This window comes from Panulirus ornatus, chromosome 51 (genome assembly GCF_036320965.1).
Source record: "Panulirus ornatus isolate Po-2019 chromosome 51, ASM3632096v1, whole genome shotgun sequence".
Lineage (NCBI taxonomy): Eukaryota > Metazoa > Arthropoda > Malacostraca > Decapoda > Palinuridae > Panulirus > Panulirus ornatus.
Window position 1 is genome coordinate 2,029,471 of NC_092274.1, and position 17,453 is coordinate 2,046,923.

At 42.2% G+C, this 17,453-nt stretch overlaps 2 protein-coding genes across 8 annotated transcripts in view; one reads left to right on the forward strand and one right to left on the reverse strand.

Moving 5' to 3' along the window:
- Positions 1-520: 520 nt before the first annotated feature.
- On the reverse strand, positions 521-13,985 carry LOC139764753 (sodium-coupled monocarboxylate transporter 1-like). 4 transcript variants are annotated; one of them, XM_071691618.1, is made up of 14 exons: positions 13,833-13,985; positions 12,000-12,093; positions 10,979-11,107; positions 10,112-10,245; positions 9,101-9,289; positions 8,549-8,703; positions 7,919-8,059; positions 7,496-7,625; positions 6,699-6,787; positions 5,633-5,751; positions 4,461-4,615; positions 4,094-4,293; positions 2,753-2,853; positions 521-878 (listed from the first exon to the last, which is right to left on the reverse strand). In XM_071691618.1, the coding sequence occupies exons 2-14, from the start codon at positions 12,064-12,066 to the stop codon at positions 604-606; spliced, it is 1,884 nt and encodes a 627-aa protein (XP_071547719.1). In that variant the 5' UTR covers positions 12,067-12,093; positions 13,833-13,985; the 3' UTR covers positions 521-603. The 4 variants fall into 4 exon arrangements, with proteins under 4 accessions (XP_071547719.1, XP_071547717.1, XP_071547718.1 ...); XM_071691616.1 differs by having other exon boundaries at positions 6,561-6,787; XM_071691619.1 differs by having other exon boundaries at positions 740-878; positions 2,753-2,828; positions 6,561-6,787.
- A 2,446-nt stretch (positions 13,986-16,431) lies between these two features.
- retm (real-time) overlaps positions 16,432-17,453 on the forward strand; it is a 118,785-nt gene continuing 117,763 nt past the window's right edge. For 3 of the 4 annotated variants that reach the window (XM_071691790.1, XM_071691791.1, XM_071691792.1), the window contains exon 1: positions 16,432-16,623. In XM_071691790.1, coding sequence (XP_071547891.1) covers positions 16,561-16,623 — 63 coding nt within the window. In that variant the 5' untranslated portion in view covers positions 16,432-16,560. The remainder of the gene's footprint in view (positions 16,624-17,453) is intronic. The other variant, XM_071691793.1, reaches the window with a different exon arrangement.

The window sequence follows — 17,453 nt, forward strand, 5'->3', positions numbered from 1 at the left end:
GCCACCCTTGAGGAAACATCAGAGATGTAGCTTGATAGATAGATAGATAGATAGGTAGATAATGTACAGACCGATGGACAGACGAAAACAGCTATGGACACAGCAATGTAGGTGTTTGCTGTGCTATGCAGGTGACACAGGGTTGTGATAGTATGGACCATTTGCGAGAAATGGAAATGCAGAAATGGGAAGGGAATGTACCTACACCAACATGGAATGTGGGAGAGAAAAACTTGAACATTTTGACTTGGACTAAACAGAATAATCTAAGATGTCTACGTCATGTTTTTTTTTTTTTTTTTTGTACAGTTTTGTTCAAACTAAAATTGCGATGAATGTCTGGGTAGTTGCTGACTATTAACATATTAGGATTTTCGCTCAAACATACTGGCTAACATACCTTTCGTATCAATGATTTTCAAGGCATAAAAATGGGATAAGATTGTAAACCCATTTTCCTTTCAACAGATAAGATTACCAACCAAAACACTCGGTTTGAAATATCATTGTTTATGTTAACAAAATTTTTATTGTCTCATCTTAAAACAGGATTCCTTTTTTTTTTTTCTTGTATGAACGCCTTTGCTACATTTCTTTTTATTATTATTCATCATGAATTGGTACTGGGTTATCATGACCACGTAACTTACCTTTGTGTGGACCAGACACTGAAACGCTCGATTGCACATGACAATGTTCCGAATTTTTTAAGTTACCCTGACCACAGCCAGATGGATTCTCATTTTCTTTGGTATTTTTTGTGACAGAAAATCGTTCCTTTGTTGACTTGTGTTTGTCATGCTTTCGCAGCCAGCAGTAGAAGCTGAAACTCGTCTTATTGACTGCTATTTCAGGCACTTCAGACGGGTGCGGGAAGCCTGAAACGGAAGTATGAAAAAGATAATGAGTTAAACATAGAATATTATTGAACATAATTTCTTTATCTTTCAGTGAAACTATTTGTGCCCTAAGGAGTAATTTTCGATCGTGGTGTTCTTTTGTTATTTTCTGAACAGATTGACTGAGGTATCTTTATAAGTAACACTTAGAAAACGCCAGAAATTACTTATAAACGACTGCGGTAACGGGGACACTAGAAGGCTTATGTGAAGTAGCGGGGGAGTCGGTGATAGCATAAAAAATGCTGAGCGAAATGACATTTTCCTGTCAAGTTTATTTATATATTCATTTATGTATTTATTTATTTATTTATTACTAGACAATCCAGTCGTGGGTCTCTGTTTTTTGTCTTTCCCGTGTAATACATAGGTGAAGCCACATGACACACCTTTCCTCAACCCTTTTTCTAATTGTATTTAAAATGAACTCTCGACCAGGGTAAAGAGGATGACTAGAAAGATGGTGGTGAGGAGAATGTAAATAATGTTGTAAAGTACACAAAAGCTGGTGCCGCAGATGGTGTGGTGACTGAAAGGGTGAGGAACGAAAGTTTATTTTTCTAAGAAAGTTTTAAGATACAATAGAAAGTTATATGTACCTGAGAAGTGGCTCATGGCAGTATCTGGTAACGTTATACAAGGTAACGGTGAGAAATAGAGAAATACGACTTATTAGTAAGACATTATTGTGATTTTGATCAATTCAAAGAGGTGATGAAGGCTTGTGGGTGAAGACCATGGTGGATTTAGGGAGCCAGGGAAGTGTGAAAATCCCTGATGGGTTCAGGAAAGAGATGTGTTAAAGTAGTCCATAATGAAGTTCCCTGTAAGGCCATGGCTGTTTGCTGTGTGAGTGCGTGGTGGTGATGACGCACGGTGTGAGTGCGTGGTGGTGGTGACGCAAGGTGTGAGTGCGTGGTGGTGGTGGTGACGCACGGTGTGAGTGCGTGGGTGGTGGTGACGCACGGTGTGAGTGCGTGGTGGTGGTGACGCAAGGTGTGAGTGCGTGGTGGTGATGGTGACGCACGGTGTGAGTGCGTGGTGGTGATGGTGACGCACGGTGTGAGTGCGTGGTGGTGGTGGTGACGCACGGTGTGAGTGCGTGGTGGTGGTGACGCACGGTGTGGGTGCGTGGTGGTGGTGGTGACGCATGGTGTGAGTGCGTGGTGATGGTGACGCACGGTGTGAGTGCGTGGTGGTGGTGGTGACGCACGGTGTGAGTGCGTGGTGGTGATGGTGACGCACGGTGTGAGTGCGTGGTGGTGGTGGTGACGCATGGTGTGAGTGCGTGGTGGTGGTGACGCACGGTGTGGGTGCGTGGTGGTGGTGGTGACGCACGGTGTGAGTGCGTGGTGATGGTGACGCACGGTGTGAGTGCGTGGTGATGGTGACGCACGGTGTGAGTGCGTGGTGGTGGTGGTGACGCACGGTGTGAGTGCGTGGTGATGGTGACGCACGGTGTGAGTGCGTGGTGGTGGTGACGCACGGTGTGAGTGCGTGGTGGTGGTGGTGACGCATGGTGTGAGTGCGTGGTGATGATGACGCACGGTGTGAGTGCGTGGTGGTGGTGGTGGTGACGCATGGTGTGAGTGCGTGGTGATGGTGACGCACGGTGTGAGTGCGTGGTGTGGAAGCGAGTGGGTGAGGTGCGTTGTGATACCTGGTGCCACCAGAGTGTGTTCTGAGGCTGACGAAGGGTGTGAACACACCTGCCTGGGTAGTTAGGACGAAAAATGCATTGTCTTAAAGGAAAAGATCGCCTCACTTGGCCCCTGAGGTGTGTGTGTGTGTGTTGTGTGTGTGTGTGTGTGTGTGTGTGTGTGTGTGTGTGTCTATGTTAAAGCTGTACTCACCTACGATGCAGGAGAAAACGTTGGCCATGACGAGAGACGTGATCACTCCTATGGCGCCGAAGAGGCAGTACGAGATCTGGTAGAGAGGAAACACCTCAGGACTGTGGATGGAGAGAAGGTGTGACAGTGTAGGTAACACTGGGTCATCTCAGAACCACTGTGTGTGTGTGTGTGTGTGTGTGTGTGTGTGTGTATGGGGGGATATTACAAGACACGACAGCAGAAATGTATCATAACTGTTATAATCAGTCTCAAACTTTAAGGTCTGGTTTTTGTTGCCCATCACACACACACACACACACACACACACACACACACACACACACACACACACACGCACACACGCACTTTATGGCTTTATGGTATACTGTGCGTTGTAATACGCTTTCTCGTGTTCCTCAGCTCCGTCTGTATTTTGATATGTTTGGGTGATCGGAAACACACAATCAAGGTCTGTCAGTAATGTTGGACTATTTCGAAATCGTTTGTGGTTTATGATGTTGCAACCAGAACAATTTTTTTTTTGGGGGGGGGGGGGCGTGGGGGTATGCAGACTGTTGAAAATTCAGAGATTTTTTTCCCCCACATCGTCACCGACAAAGAACAAAAGAACATGGGCCAGACTGACACAAAATGATAGAACATGAGATGTTATACAGAAGATTCAGCAAGGGGGGGCCCCAATCTGTCATGGGGTGGGAAAGGATGTGTGTTAGACCCAATGTAAAGTGTAGCCACAACCACAACTACGATTCAGGGAAACATAGGAATTTATGCAAATGATCTTCCCCCGTGGAAAAGGTATCCCTTAGCGTTATGAAACAAGGAAGCTAAGACTGGTAGGAGCTGGGGAATAAAAATGTTTCCCTTTTGTGTCACTTTCCAAAACAAGGAGCAGAGCATAGAGGCAAGATTGGACATTTTCCTCATAAGACAAGTCGCTCTTTGTTGAAGTCTCCAGTCATGGACAAAATCCGACATCAAGGCTGGGTCTTAATTGGAATATAGAGAGAATTATGAAACGGAAAAAGAAAAGACAAAGGTGAAAGTACTGACGAATTTTTAAGAAAGTGAAGGACTTGTCTTTTGAAATGTGCCACGTCAGAGTGAGTGGGAAGGACATGAGATGGTAGAGAGTTCCAGAGCTTTGACGTGTAGGGGAAAGAAGCAGGTATCAAAACGGCCCACCCTTGAGTTGCCGACGGCCACACCATAATAGACGCAGCCGCGCTTGCCCAGTATTACGTAGTGTACCTAGTGGTGTGGACACCCAAGCATCCAACCGATATACGAAGCATCGAGCACACATGAGGGGAAAATGTAAATGAAATACCGACTTACACGTTGGGATCAAGATTATCTGTAGTGGTGGTAGAAGGGGGCAGGAGAGTGGTGTACGGAGGTGCACAGGTGGTCAAGTTGGCCTCCGAGCAGCCGGCAGTGGATAGACTCAACATTTTTGGTGGTGGGGCGTACAAGAAGCTGCCCGCAACCATCCATAAGGATAGGGTAAGAGCCGAGAGGCCGCCCAGCGCCGCGCTCTGTACGAGAAAAAGCAAAACAGATTTTACCACAAGGAAGAGACGCGAGTGAGTGGCGTTCAGTGTCGGCCATGTCGCGTCATCCCGCTTCGGTTTATGTTGCGACCAGCGCATTTCAGAACCCCTTGGGGTGGGGTGGGGGGGGGGGGGGGGGGGTCATTGCTTACCGTGGCGCTGACCCAAGGGCATAGCATGGCGGTCAAGAAGATGCCTGCGATTGGTCCACTGAAGGCCCCGGAGATGGAGTAGCTGACCTGCACCAACCCGCCCATACTCCCTGCTAGGATCCCGAGGAATATGGACACCAGACCCGAAACCATGGCTGCGGAAAGGAAGAAAGAAAGATGATTATCACCGATAACATCCCTGCACCAGAGAAAGATAGATAGATAGAGAGAGAGAGAGAGAGAGAGAGAGAGAGAGAGAGAGAGAGAGAGAGAGAGAGAGAGAGAGAGCAAAAAATTTGCACCATGATGGAATAAGGTTCAAAAATGTATATATATTATTTTTTTTTTCCAATGAAAAAAGGCGACTTCTCTGGTACCAGGCCCTGAATGATAAAAGAAACATAACTATGAAACAAAAAGGAAAACAGTTATTCATAAAGTGAGAAAGCTTGCTTCTTGAAAGTGGAGATAGATAGGCCACAACTGCTGGGTAAAAATGGCCACATCTGATCAGAAGAAGGAGGGGAAAATGGGTCATCGATATAACGCATTCTTGGGGTGCTAATGTCTGCAATAGTAACTATGTGGTGTGGGCCATGGATAACACAGCGAGGTCTACGTGTATGTCTTGGGAACGCAGTGCATTTCCGATGGACGTAGAACACAAAATACCATTGCTTTTCTGGAAGTGTGAGAAACCATACGTTTATGGAAGGAGAGAGAGAGAGAGAGCCAGTCATAATCCCACCATCCGTGCGGGAGAGTACGGTAGCACTGGTGTTTGCCTATTGAATTCTGAAACTTGGTGGACGATATGTACAAGAAGGAAGGGAGATCCTCGTCCTCTGGCTCTTAACTTGACAAGAAACTGCTCCCACCAGAGCAGCATAACATTAGACATTGTAGAAATTGATAGAAAAGTAATTAAGAGTGAAAATGTACAGCCAGCAACACTGAAAGGGTTTAGAATGACCATTTTCCACCAAGCTTAAACTCATATTCCAGTCTTGTCCCCCTGTGCATTTTCGATAAGAATTCCACAACTTTAAGTCTTTGACCAAATACAAGTAGAGTGATGTATACGTTACGAAAGTCGTTCGACAGAGATGACCGTCTTGATGAGGAGGTTGTCATCAAGGAACAAACCACAACCCCTTCCCATTGTAACTCACAGATGATGATGGTGATGTTCTTGGCCTGCGCCTCGCTGACGGAAGAGAATATCTTGAAATACTGCAACAGGTCCTCCCAGATGTTCGAAGCGATGGCATTGAGCGACGACGAGATGGAGCTGGTGGTGCGGAAAAGAGAGAGAGAGAATTATATGTGGATGATGACCACACCAGACACATTGGTGCATCGTAAGATTAACGTAGCTCAGTCATCTCAAGGCTTCACTCAACCCTTTTGGGGGGGACCAAGTCACATAAACAGGGGATGACCAGAAAATTAAGTCGTTTTCAGCCACGAAATTAAATGTGTCCCTCACTCATAAAGACATTTGGTATGTGATGGGGATAAGAATTCCTATCTCTACAAATGCCATATCTTGAAATGGCAGACTGAATGGTGACCACAGGTAGTGTTACCCAAGAGGTAGCAGATTTAGTGTGGAAATCCACCGAGACATAACATGGTATTGTTGCGGACTGGAACCCTGAAGGAAGGGGACTTTGACCACAATATTTCCTGGCTGACGCAGGCTTCGTACGTGTGTGAAGGACGAACATGGATTAAGGGATGAAGGGGTAGATGGTCTGTATATTCTTACATTACCAGAGAAGGTCTCTGATGTTGTTACCTACATAAGACCACTGACGGTCCTACGTACCGTAGTTAAGTGTCGCATGAATGAAACTGAATACCACTGAACTCAAACAGCAGAGGGACCATTGGGTCGTAACGAGGCTGTTTGCGACAGTAGAAGAGGAATTGGAAACTCGTAGATTAATGTGGTAGAGGTAGAAAGACACACAGTTAAATATATATATTATTCTATTGCAAATAAGTCACCCTATGACCTCTTATAAAGCGTTCCTGTAGTTTCAAGGCTGTAATGGATCCAGCACTAAAGAAAAATGGTCTCCTTTGGAAAAACACCTTGACAGGATTGCACTTCCTGCCTGAATGTGTTTCGACCACAGGTGACTGAGGAAGGCTGTGTAACCTAAGCTTGAGAACAGACGATGGGTAGAACATTTCATCTCAACAGAGGACATGTCTTCACCTCCTCCTGACCTGAGAACACCGCTGTACACTGCAGCCACGAACAGTCCAGGAATACCGGGCAGGTAGCCCAGCTTGTCCACGACGAAGTACACCAAGATCTGAAAGCAGACGATGACATGATCTTTGTAGAATGTCCGTCATGGAAACCTAATCATAAAGGCAGTACATGTTAAGTCTATGGATCATCTCCGTTGCTTCAGAGTGAACTTTAAGAGCGAACACCAGGTTAGATGAACGGTTCTTCCAGTGTGACAGAAGCTGGTGATATTCTTCCAATGTTATGGGAACATAGAGATAACATAGTTAGAACCTCAAGGTTTTCAATCCTTTTGATCCTGACCATTTGTGTCCACATTGTCTGCCCTGGTGGTTCCTTCCTGTGTCGACTACTCTCTCCCTCATCAGGAAATATTATGAAATGCTTACCAACCTCACATTGTGACCTAGCAAGGCACCAAGTTTATATTCTCCTCATTAGTGGATTTTACATGAACCAGTCCCCCTCAACAAGACTGGTTCCCTCAAAAAATCTGCACATTTGGCACGAGTAAATTTAGTATAGAAAAATATAACCTTTTGAATTATAATCTGAAGATACATGCCACAGGAATAGAATGAATGTTACACAAAAGTAAAGTTGTTTGTGAAAGAGAAAAGAGAGACATTTGGACGATACCTGCAAGGAAGGAGTGCATGTGACTGGGAGATGTATAAGAGAAAGCGGCAGGTCAAGAGGATGAAGCAAGGGTTGAAAAAAAAAAAGGGCAAATGAGAGTTGGGATGAGAGTTACCACAGTGTCACCTACCTGATCTGCCTTTTCAATATATCCAGCCATTAAAGGATCGCAGTCTACGTACACGGAGAACACCACTAATCCCGCATAGTTAATGAGGGACAAGAGGATTATCACACCAATCGCGTTCATAACCATCACTCTGTGAGGTACAGTACAATGATGTTAATACTGGAGTAAAAAAGAAAACATGCAAGAGGGTGAAAGGCGTGCACGGGATAGAGTAAATTGGCTTCATCGAATGATAACGAAACTAGGAAAACATTCCTTCTCTCTAACTTCTGGGTGATGTGATTCAAAGTATGGAACAATTTACCTTTTAACGGTTACATGCAAAATCATTTTGCCATCCAACCCTCAAGAACAAGAGAGACGTATGTGTATAATTTCATTTCCAGTCATGAATTTCCCCAGAACTTACAGTACACGACTTACATGTAAGACTCCTTCAAGGTAGCAACAGATCCCCAGCGCTGATACTGAGCTTGTGAAGTGCCAAATACAGTGACGGAGAAGAAAATTCCGAGGATGACAGTCGTCATAAAGGTGTGACGCTCCAACGGGTTTGGATCCATGCTGACGAATACATAGCACACAGTCATGAACTAAATACATGAGGAAGAAGAAAGACAAAATTTCGAGTCAATTGTCATTTCAAAAAACAAATTCAACTTCTCGCATTCATTGCTGAGGATAATTATACATAGTCATGCACTGAGAACGTGAAATGTAGATATATGAGTTAAGTTTTACATGAAAGACAGATTCGATGTCTCGTATTCAGTAAGAAAATAGACTACAAAACAATTTGCAGATTTCATGACAGAAGCATATATGAAAATAGATATGGTGTCTGATTACTTCGTACATTATTGGTTCACCTCCGAAGGCCAGTATTAATCAAGCGAATAAATCAAGATGCGTTCCAGTTATAGCAAAAATCATAAGAGAGAAAGACTCCTCAGTAAAGAATTCAAAAAATCACCGATTTATCTACAAATTACAACCCTCTTGGTCATTTTTATGTGACCCATTGCAGCCCCCACAAGACAGGGAAAGACTTACTTAAAGAACTCGATGCGATCATGTTCCTTGTCTATGTTCCAGGAGTTGGCCGCTCCCCCGGCCTCAATACAGCCTTGAATGATGACAGCGATGACTCCAGCGAACATCACAAGTGTCTGGAAACTGTCTGTGTACACGACTGCCTTGGCTCCTCCCTGTCACATGACAGATAAAACAGCTTAGGATCACGTAACATGATCTGTTTGTTCTGATCCTCCTCCCATCCTGCATGGGTCGTGTATGTACGAACTCCTTTGCATACACGTGATTGAGAGGGTGTTTAACTCTCTAATGGCTTCCTCACACCGGTTATTGGTGCTGAGTGGTGTGCCGTAGATGGATTAAATAGATCATTACACACTGATTTAAAGAGGCGTCAGGAGTTAAAATTTCAGTGGTGGAAGGTTCCAAGTGCACCTCCGTAAAACGAACGAGTTTAAGGCTTTGGAATTACAGTATTTGAACACATGAATGTTATCATGCATAAGGGTCTGTGTAAAGAATGGAAGAATCTACAGATAATTACTTGAAAATAGACATAATTGTACTCACAAGAGAGGAGTAGACAGAGCAGACTAAGCCGAGGGCAATGATGGACGTGTTGGTAGAGATGGGTGTGACTGAAGATATGGCTAGGGAGGGAGCGTACAGGGCGATACCCAGGAAGATGAATGTATTGACGACCTGAAGTGCTGACGACAGTTTCCTCACCACCGTTGTGTTCCACCTGATCTCTAGATACTTGGGGGAAAAAATTAGATTTTTAGAATTCAGATATTTTCTTTTTTTGTAAAAATCTGATATGATTTTTTTTTTTCCATCTTCTATGACCTTTTACAAACTGGGGAGATTGTAGTACATTCTACATCAAATATCTGCATATGTTTTGGGAAATTTGGAATCGGTGATGATATTTGGAGAAATAGTTACAGAAAATTTCAAATAGTTTTAAGGTCTTCGTTTCCGCCAAATTTAAAATGAAGCTGATTTTTTCTAGTATAAAGTTTTTATATTTGTATGAACTTATTTCGTAGATTTCATGAACTTATCATGAATAGTTTTTTTGTGAAACAAAAGTTAAAAACCAGAAATTCTTCCATAAGGTGTCCCTACTATTGACGCTCATATTATCGTAATATAGATCGTTTGTTAATTACCTGCACACAGGCTTGTAAAACTTTACAGAAGTTAATGTAAAACAGCGAAAGAAATGTCGACAGTGTGCACGGACCCCTACGTGACTCCTGTGTGCTGCCTACAGGTAACCAGAAACGTTCAATTTTAACAGCGAAAAATATTTTTCTGGTTTATAATAGTTAGCCATAATTTTATAGAGTGCGTTTTCTTTTTACTCTGAATATCAAAGAAAATGACTTTTTGATGGGGAACTTGCCTGAAATAGCCTGGCAAACTTAACAGATACATAATTTACCTTTTGCAACAGAGAATACATATATAAAAACTTGGCCTATTAGGTAATGCTGGTTTCAAATTCAATCAGACTCGCTAAAAATATGGGTTGCGCCCTAAAAAAAAAGATTTGTCCTTTCAGTAACGACTTACCTCATATATGGAGACAAGCCGGAGTGGGTATATGATGGGCATAATGACCAGGGTAGTTAGTAACGACCCAAAGACAATGCCTAATGTGTACATCCAGAACTGAGACCCGTAGTAGTACATCTCAGAGGAGTTACCTGTGGGATGATGATTGGAATATGTAAAGTCCCATATCCAAGCAAATGTCTCCCTTGCATCTGTATAGTGTGGGATTATAAGCACTATTTACGTCAGTAACCTGTGGGATATCAACATTATTACATGTGTAACTTGTGGGATATCAACAGTATTCCATCTATAGCCAGTGGGATATCAACACTACTACATCTATAACCAGTGGGATATCAACACTACTACATCTATAACCAGTGGGATATCAACACTACTACATCTATAACCTGTGGGATATCAACACTACTACATCTATAACCAGTGGGATATCAACACTACTACATCTATAACCTGTGGGATATCAACACTACTACATCTATAACCAGTGGGATATCAACACTACTACATCTATAACCTGTGGGATATCAACACTACTACATCTATAACCAGTGGGATATCAACACTACTACATCTATAACCTGTGGGATATCAACACTACTACATCTATAACCTGTGGGATATCAACACTACTACATCTATAACCTGTGGGATATCAACACTACTACATCTATAACCTGTGGGATATCAACACTACTACATCTATAACCTGTGGGATATCAACACTACTACATCTATAACCAGTGGGATATCAACACTACTACATCTATAACCTGTGGGATATCAACACTACTACATCTATAACCTGTGGGATATCAACACTGTGGCATTGACAACCCGTGGGATAGACAGAGAATTCACCCAATATAGATATAGCTGAGATCACCCCAGCCAAGAAGGAGAGGGCCACTGGGATGGGCTTCATCTGGCCACCCCCAAGGAAAAAGTCCTTCGTGTCCAGACCTCGGCTCCTCCACCACTGGAACAAGCCTGAACGAGGAGACGGTGTGGGTTACAATTGGCCCACACAAAGTGGTGATTCTCCTGCCATCGCCATACATCATGGTATTACTGGTCCGTCGTCAGATGGTCAACGACTCATGACTGTCTGCGTCCATGAGGGAGTTACTTGTCTAATGGGTAACCATGAGGTGGTTGATCATGAGGTGATTGCTTGTCAAATGGTTACCATGGGGTAGTTACCCGTCACATGGTAACCATGGGGTAGTTACCCACCACTTGGTAACCATGGGGTAGTTACCCGTCACAGGGTAATCATGGGGTAGTTACCCACCACTTGGTAACCATGGGGTAGTTACCCGTCATAGGGTAATCATGGGGTAGTTACCCACCACTTGGTAACCATGGGGTAGTTACCCGTCATAGGGTAATTAAGGGGTAGTTACCCACCACTTGGTAACCATGGGGTAGTTACCCGTCACAGGGTAATCATGGGGTAGTTACCCACCACTTGGTAACCATGGGGTAGTTACCCGTCATAGGGTAATCATGGGGTGGTTACCCACCATTCTGTAATGGACTACCATTTGATCACGGACCCTTTACCTCAAGCCTCTCTCTCTCTCTCTCTCTCTCTCTCTCTCTCTCTCTCCCCTTTCAAGTGGCCTTTGTGGCCAAATTTCCTTGTCTCACACTTGTCATAGCTGACCTCAGGACTTTTAAGTAACCTACTTAAGATGTCAGGTTACTTATAACACTTTTGTGTTTTAACATCAAGTCTTTAAGTATATTCATAGACCACAGACTTCAAAAAAGGCAAGCTGAACGTATGCAAACAAGGCCTTGCACAGTCTTGTGCAACAAAAACATAAGTTTGCTTAACAGATAAGACTTAAGATAAGCAAATATGTTAAGAACTTACCTATCCCCAGGGAGATAGCCAGCGAGGTGATGAAAACCACGTAATCAGCCACGGCAAAAGCAGCCATTATGATAACAGATGCACACAGCAATACCTGGTGGGGGGTAGATAGAACACATACTGCATGATATTAGAGGTTGGTGAAATATGTCTGTTTTCCTGGCGCTACCTCGCTGAAGCGGGGATTGGCGGTGGTGTTTGCCGTAGTGCGTGGTAGCGTCTGGAATGGATGAAGGCAAGCAAGTATGAATACGTACATGTGTCCATATGTATATGTCTGTGTATGTATATGTATGTAGATATGTATATGTATGTATATATGCGTTTATGGTAGTTTATGTATGTGTATATATGAGTGGATGGGCTATTCTTCGTCAGTCTCATGGCGCTACCTCGCTGACGTGGGAAAAACGATCAAGTATAATATATATATATATATATATATATATATATATATATATATATATATATATATATATATATATATATATATATATATATATATTAGAACATAGTTACTGTAACTTAGCATCACTGTGGGTCATGATGGTAATTCCGTTATCTTTGTCGTAAGAGGTAGATAAAAATGTATGTCAGATAATAACGAAATCCCATCTCGACCACTGAAGACTCTGTACTCGAGAGATTGTACCCATCTTCCCTCAGCTGATCTCCTGTATTCGATGCTGTTATTCCAGCGTCAATGGAGATTACTCGCTCAAACCAGCAGTTAAAGGCACGTTTACGACCCCGTCCGCTTGGCTCTATGTAAGTAATCGTGATGTTGACCGTTGGTGTCGTCCTGTGTCTGGCGCCTTTGCGAAAATGTAAATCTGTCGTCACTTTCACACGGGGAGCGATTCATCCTCCCTTTTATGAAGACTGTGGCTATGTGTGTAGACGTGATTCCGGTAAATCACTTCAGAAATTACGTAAGAGATTAGCCAGTAGACGACATAGATGATATATATATATATATATATATATATATATATATATATATATATATATATATATATATATATATATATATATATATATATTTAAAATTCTAGGATATGATTCGAAAGAAATTAGGATTCGTTCTGTGTCAGTTTCCCTATTTGTTAATGGGCGTCTGTTAACTTACACAAACCTATTTTCAACACTTTAAAAGAGAGGAATATTCTCTCGTACCACTCCACGTCAATACGTACCTAGAAATGAATATTCAGTCTTGACATTTCTTCTGTATCTAGAATAAGTCATTAAGACTAACTTGTCACTCAAACCACCAGTAAACTTATGATTAAGATTTGCTGCTCGTCATCACACAGCAGTCTATGATATACTCAGTCGGCAAAATAACATTTGCTGAAACAAATCAACAAAATAACCTCTTTAAAATATTCACGAAATATTCGAAAATCACTTCGAACAGTTGAAATGCGCCTGAGTGACTCATTGAACACATAACATGGAAATATAGATCCATTTTACCACAAATGATTACGTACATAGCATGGCACATAGCATACTAAAATCACGTTACGAAAGCAGGCACATAACAGCATACAGCAATACCTGTATTACTACACTAATCATGCACATACCACGCACTTCAGATCATACTCATGATATAACCAAGTATGTCGATATATAGACATTATATATACACCACGCACGTACCATGAATGCACGCACATAATAGCATACAAGAACACCTGTATTACTACACTAACCACACCCTTAACATCATACTCATAACCAAGTTATATAGAAATATAAACATTATATACACCACGCACGTACCATGATTCGAAATTTATATTAGAGTGCACTCCATGGCCATACCTTCCAGTGTCCCAGTGTCCTGCTCTCCCACGAACACGCAGGTCACCAAGGGTGAAGCAGATGTATTACGACTTCGAACGAGATTTCTCCTCTGAGCCTTGCCAGTGATGGAGATGAGGCGCATGTATAATCTTCACATTTATGGCCGACGTTATCAGACCGCCGGGGTTTTAAAGGTTTAAATATCAGTGCTATCGGGCCCCCTTTATCTCCAGGTATGATCTTTATCGTAAAAGGGTCAATTTTTGGAAAGGATCGATGGGCGGCGTCCTAACCCCTGCACTTGGGAATAAGTGAAGTGTGACGTGTGATGGTGTTGGAGGTGGACACCGAACTGAGTGTTGTTACGAACTCAATACTTATTCAGGCAAGGTCGCCAGTAACATGTATGTTACAAATACTATACTGATCCTTGTCTTGCAAGGACGTTATAGATTTGTTGTTTCACAACGGGATAACACAATAATAAAGTTATGGGATTGAATTAAAGACCAGCATTACATTAAATCTACTTATAATGAAAGAATTCAAGTTTACAAAGATAGGCACATAAATCAAGCATGAATCATTACGTTAACACTGAACATGAGTCAACATTGAACATGAGTTAACACTGAACATGAGTTAACATTCCAGATGAGATTTCAAGCCAGGAGTTCTCTTTCCTTTAAGACACTTTGTTCGATAACATTACACTTAGTTAGATCTTACGTGACACAGTAAACATAATCGTTACACTTAGCTAAATTTGATGTAACACAGTAAACACTTATAGCACAACACTCGGGTAACGGGCTTATAGCACAGCACGGCTTACAGGTTTACAGCAGGGGACACCACTTACCTTGCTGGGGTACAGAGAGAGGAATGAAATCTCAGCGGGTGTAGTGGGTACAAGACAAGCGTTCACCCTTGCTGCTATACAACCTCACATTTTGATTGGCTATGGAAATATAAACAATTCTTATTGGTTGGAGGCTCCCAGACACTCTGCATAGCCACACTCTCGTCTTTTTTGCAAACCTCAGCAGCGATGACATACGGTGGTGAAATACCCCCGCAGCTGACCCCCGCCAAATGCTGGGTGGACAGAAACTCCGAGTCAGCCTCAGACATCACTCCTCTCCCTGATAAGAAATAGCAACAACACCATACACGAGGACACACACACACACACACACACACACACACACACACACACACACACACACACACACGTGTTCGTAACAGTGTATATACCCGTCTGTCCATGTGTTTATGAATGGGATTGTAACATTTGCCAAGAAGATGATTGGCCGGCTTTGCCAGTACCAAGAGATGCGTGTGTGTGTGTGTGTGTGTGTGTGTGTGTGTCATTTATTGCCACGGGTTTGGGTCGTGTGTTCCAGTGATGCGTACACACTGGGCACAGGTCACGCGTCATTCCTTCTGTTGACCCTCTCTCGACAAGTGTATAATCTACTTACCCTTTGACCTTCTCGACCAGTGGGGTCAGTCATCCCTGACCTGTCTCTAAAATGGACGGGAGATCGGCTCCAGTATCACCCCCCCTCCCCCCGCCTTATTAGCGTCTTGATTGCGTCAGTAATTAGGGCGGGGCGACCCGCGTTCGCGTAATGCAGCGACGCGTCGATTGCGTTCGTAATGATGAACCATCTACCATTTTTGTATTTTTTTTTTTTTTTTTGGTTTTCTGGGTGTTGGTTGTGCCACTATGTAATTTAGGCATCGTTCTGACGTTTCTTATAGTTATAGTAATTGTCAAAACATTGTAATTCATTATATAAACATATAAACATTAATTATTATTATTATTATTATTATTATTATTATTATTATTATACAGTCCTCTGGAAAGATATAGATTTAAGATTAAATGACTTAATTGAAAGCAGTGTTGACATATTAATGACACTTGATTAATATAAGAAAACTGTATCAAGTTTAAAATACTGGCAAGACGACGAGCGTTTGGAAACAGCACAAGTATAATTCTTTTGGCTGTTGTAATGTTGCCATATTAAGAACATTTGCTAGAATTCTAAGTAAATCTTCAAAGAGAAAATGTCTAAGAGATCTGTTAGGGGAATCTGCACCCACTGGTGCTCCTACAGTCGAGGAATTTTAGATGCCAAAGGATGTTATTCAGCGAGTATGTTTACAATTCTCTTTAGACTGTGTTTGAATCCATGGCTGTGGGTTGAGTGTTTGCCTTATATCTCTTTAAAAAGAGGAAAAGCACCTAATAACCCTTAGATTTAGTATTATTATTATATAAGTGTATTTTATATAATAAAAAGTGTATAGAACAAGTCTTTTTTAACTTATTTTAAAGAGAAATAAGTCATAGTAAGACTTGGACGAAGGCCCTTATGGGGTCGTCTGCTGCGCAGTGGAGCTGCGCGGACGTTGCGATCTCGGAAAACATTAACATACTCTCATGTGTTTTTAAGACATTTATACGATAGCTATACCATCATAGATACATCAGAAAAAAAATAGAATATTAATTGTCAACCTAATTCGACGACTTGCCCCGAATTTTGATCATAAAAGAGTCCCCCGTGTCCAATTCAGCTTTGGTCTCCATATTCTGTTGACAGTCGACGCATTGACTCAGTGAATGACCGTTCTCGGCGGAGGAGGGTATGTGCAGACTGTGCTCCTGATATTTCGCCCCGGCTAGTGTGCTTCGTTTCCCTCCGTTCTATTTATTTCGAGTGGCAAGATGGTGCAGAGCTACCAGTCGCCCGTGAGGGTGTACAAATACCCCTTCGAGCTGGTCATGGCGGTGAGTACGCGATTAAATAAGTGTTTGGCATCGTCCTATGCGTGTGTGTGTGTGTGTGTGTGTGTCAAGTCCCACGACCTGGGAGTTCTCTATAGAGAGAGAGAGAGAGGGGGTCGAGTGTAACGAGGAGAGAGATGACGTTGAATCTCTGGCCTCCCCCTTCCTTCGTTATACACGAGGCCATACACTGTTTAACGGGGAATTAACGAATTGTTTTACGCACCTGCGGGCGTACGGAGCCGGATGTGCACACATGATTTTACGAAGCGTAAGATGAACGTTGGTGTGGAGGGATTTGACCTGTCGTACATCCTAATTTGCTGTCGTTTTGAATTAGGTATTCCCCACCTGACGGAAGATTCATGTCCCCGGAGGGAAGATGGCTCACATTAGAATATATATCTTTAAAGTTATAGTTTCAAGTTTGAATTTGTATATCAGGGGCGCAAGACTCGCGTGAACATGTTTATAACAAAATCACTTAAAATTAATCTAATAAAAGCTTCAGTATGATTAAAGTACCGTGTTATTGTTTCAAGGATTTACTTGATATTAGTAATAATACTTATATGTTTATAGTATCGTTGTGAATGGTTTAATATTGTCTTTAATATTGATAATATTTATGACGATATTCAAGTCAATATTTATATCATTCAGTATTGTTTGATAATGATCGTATCACTTTCGAATATTTTCATCGCTTATGATAACGTTACTGGTTTGATATTCAATTTAGTATTGATGATATTACTGGTTTGATATTCAAATTGATAGTGATGATATTACTGGTTTGATATTCAATTTAACATTGATGATATTACTGGTTT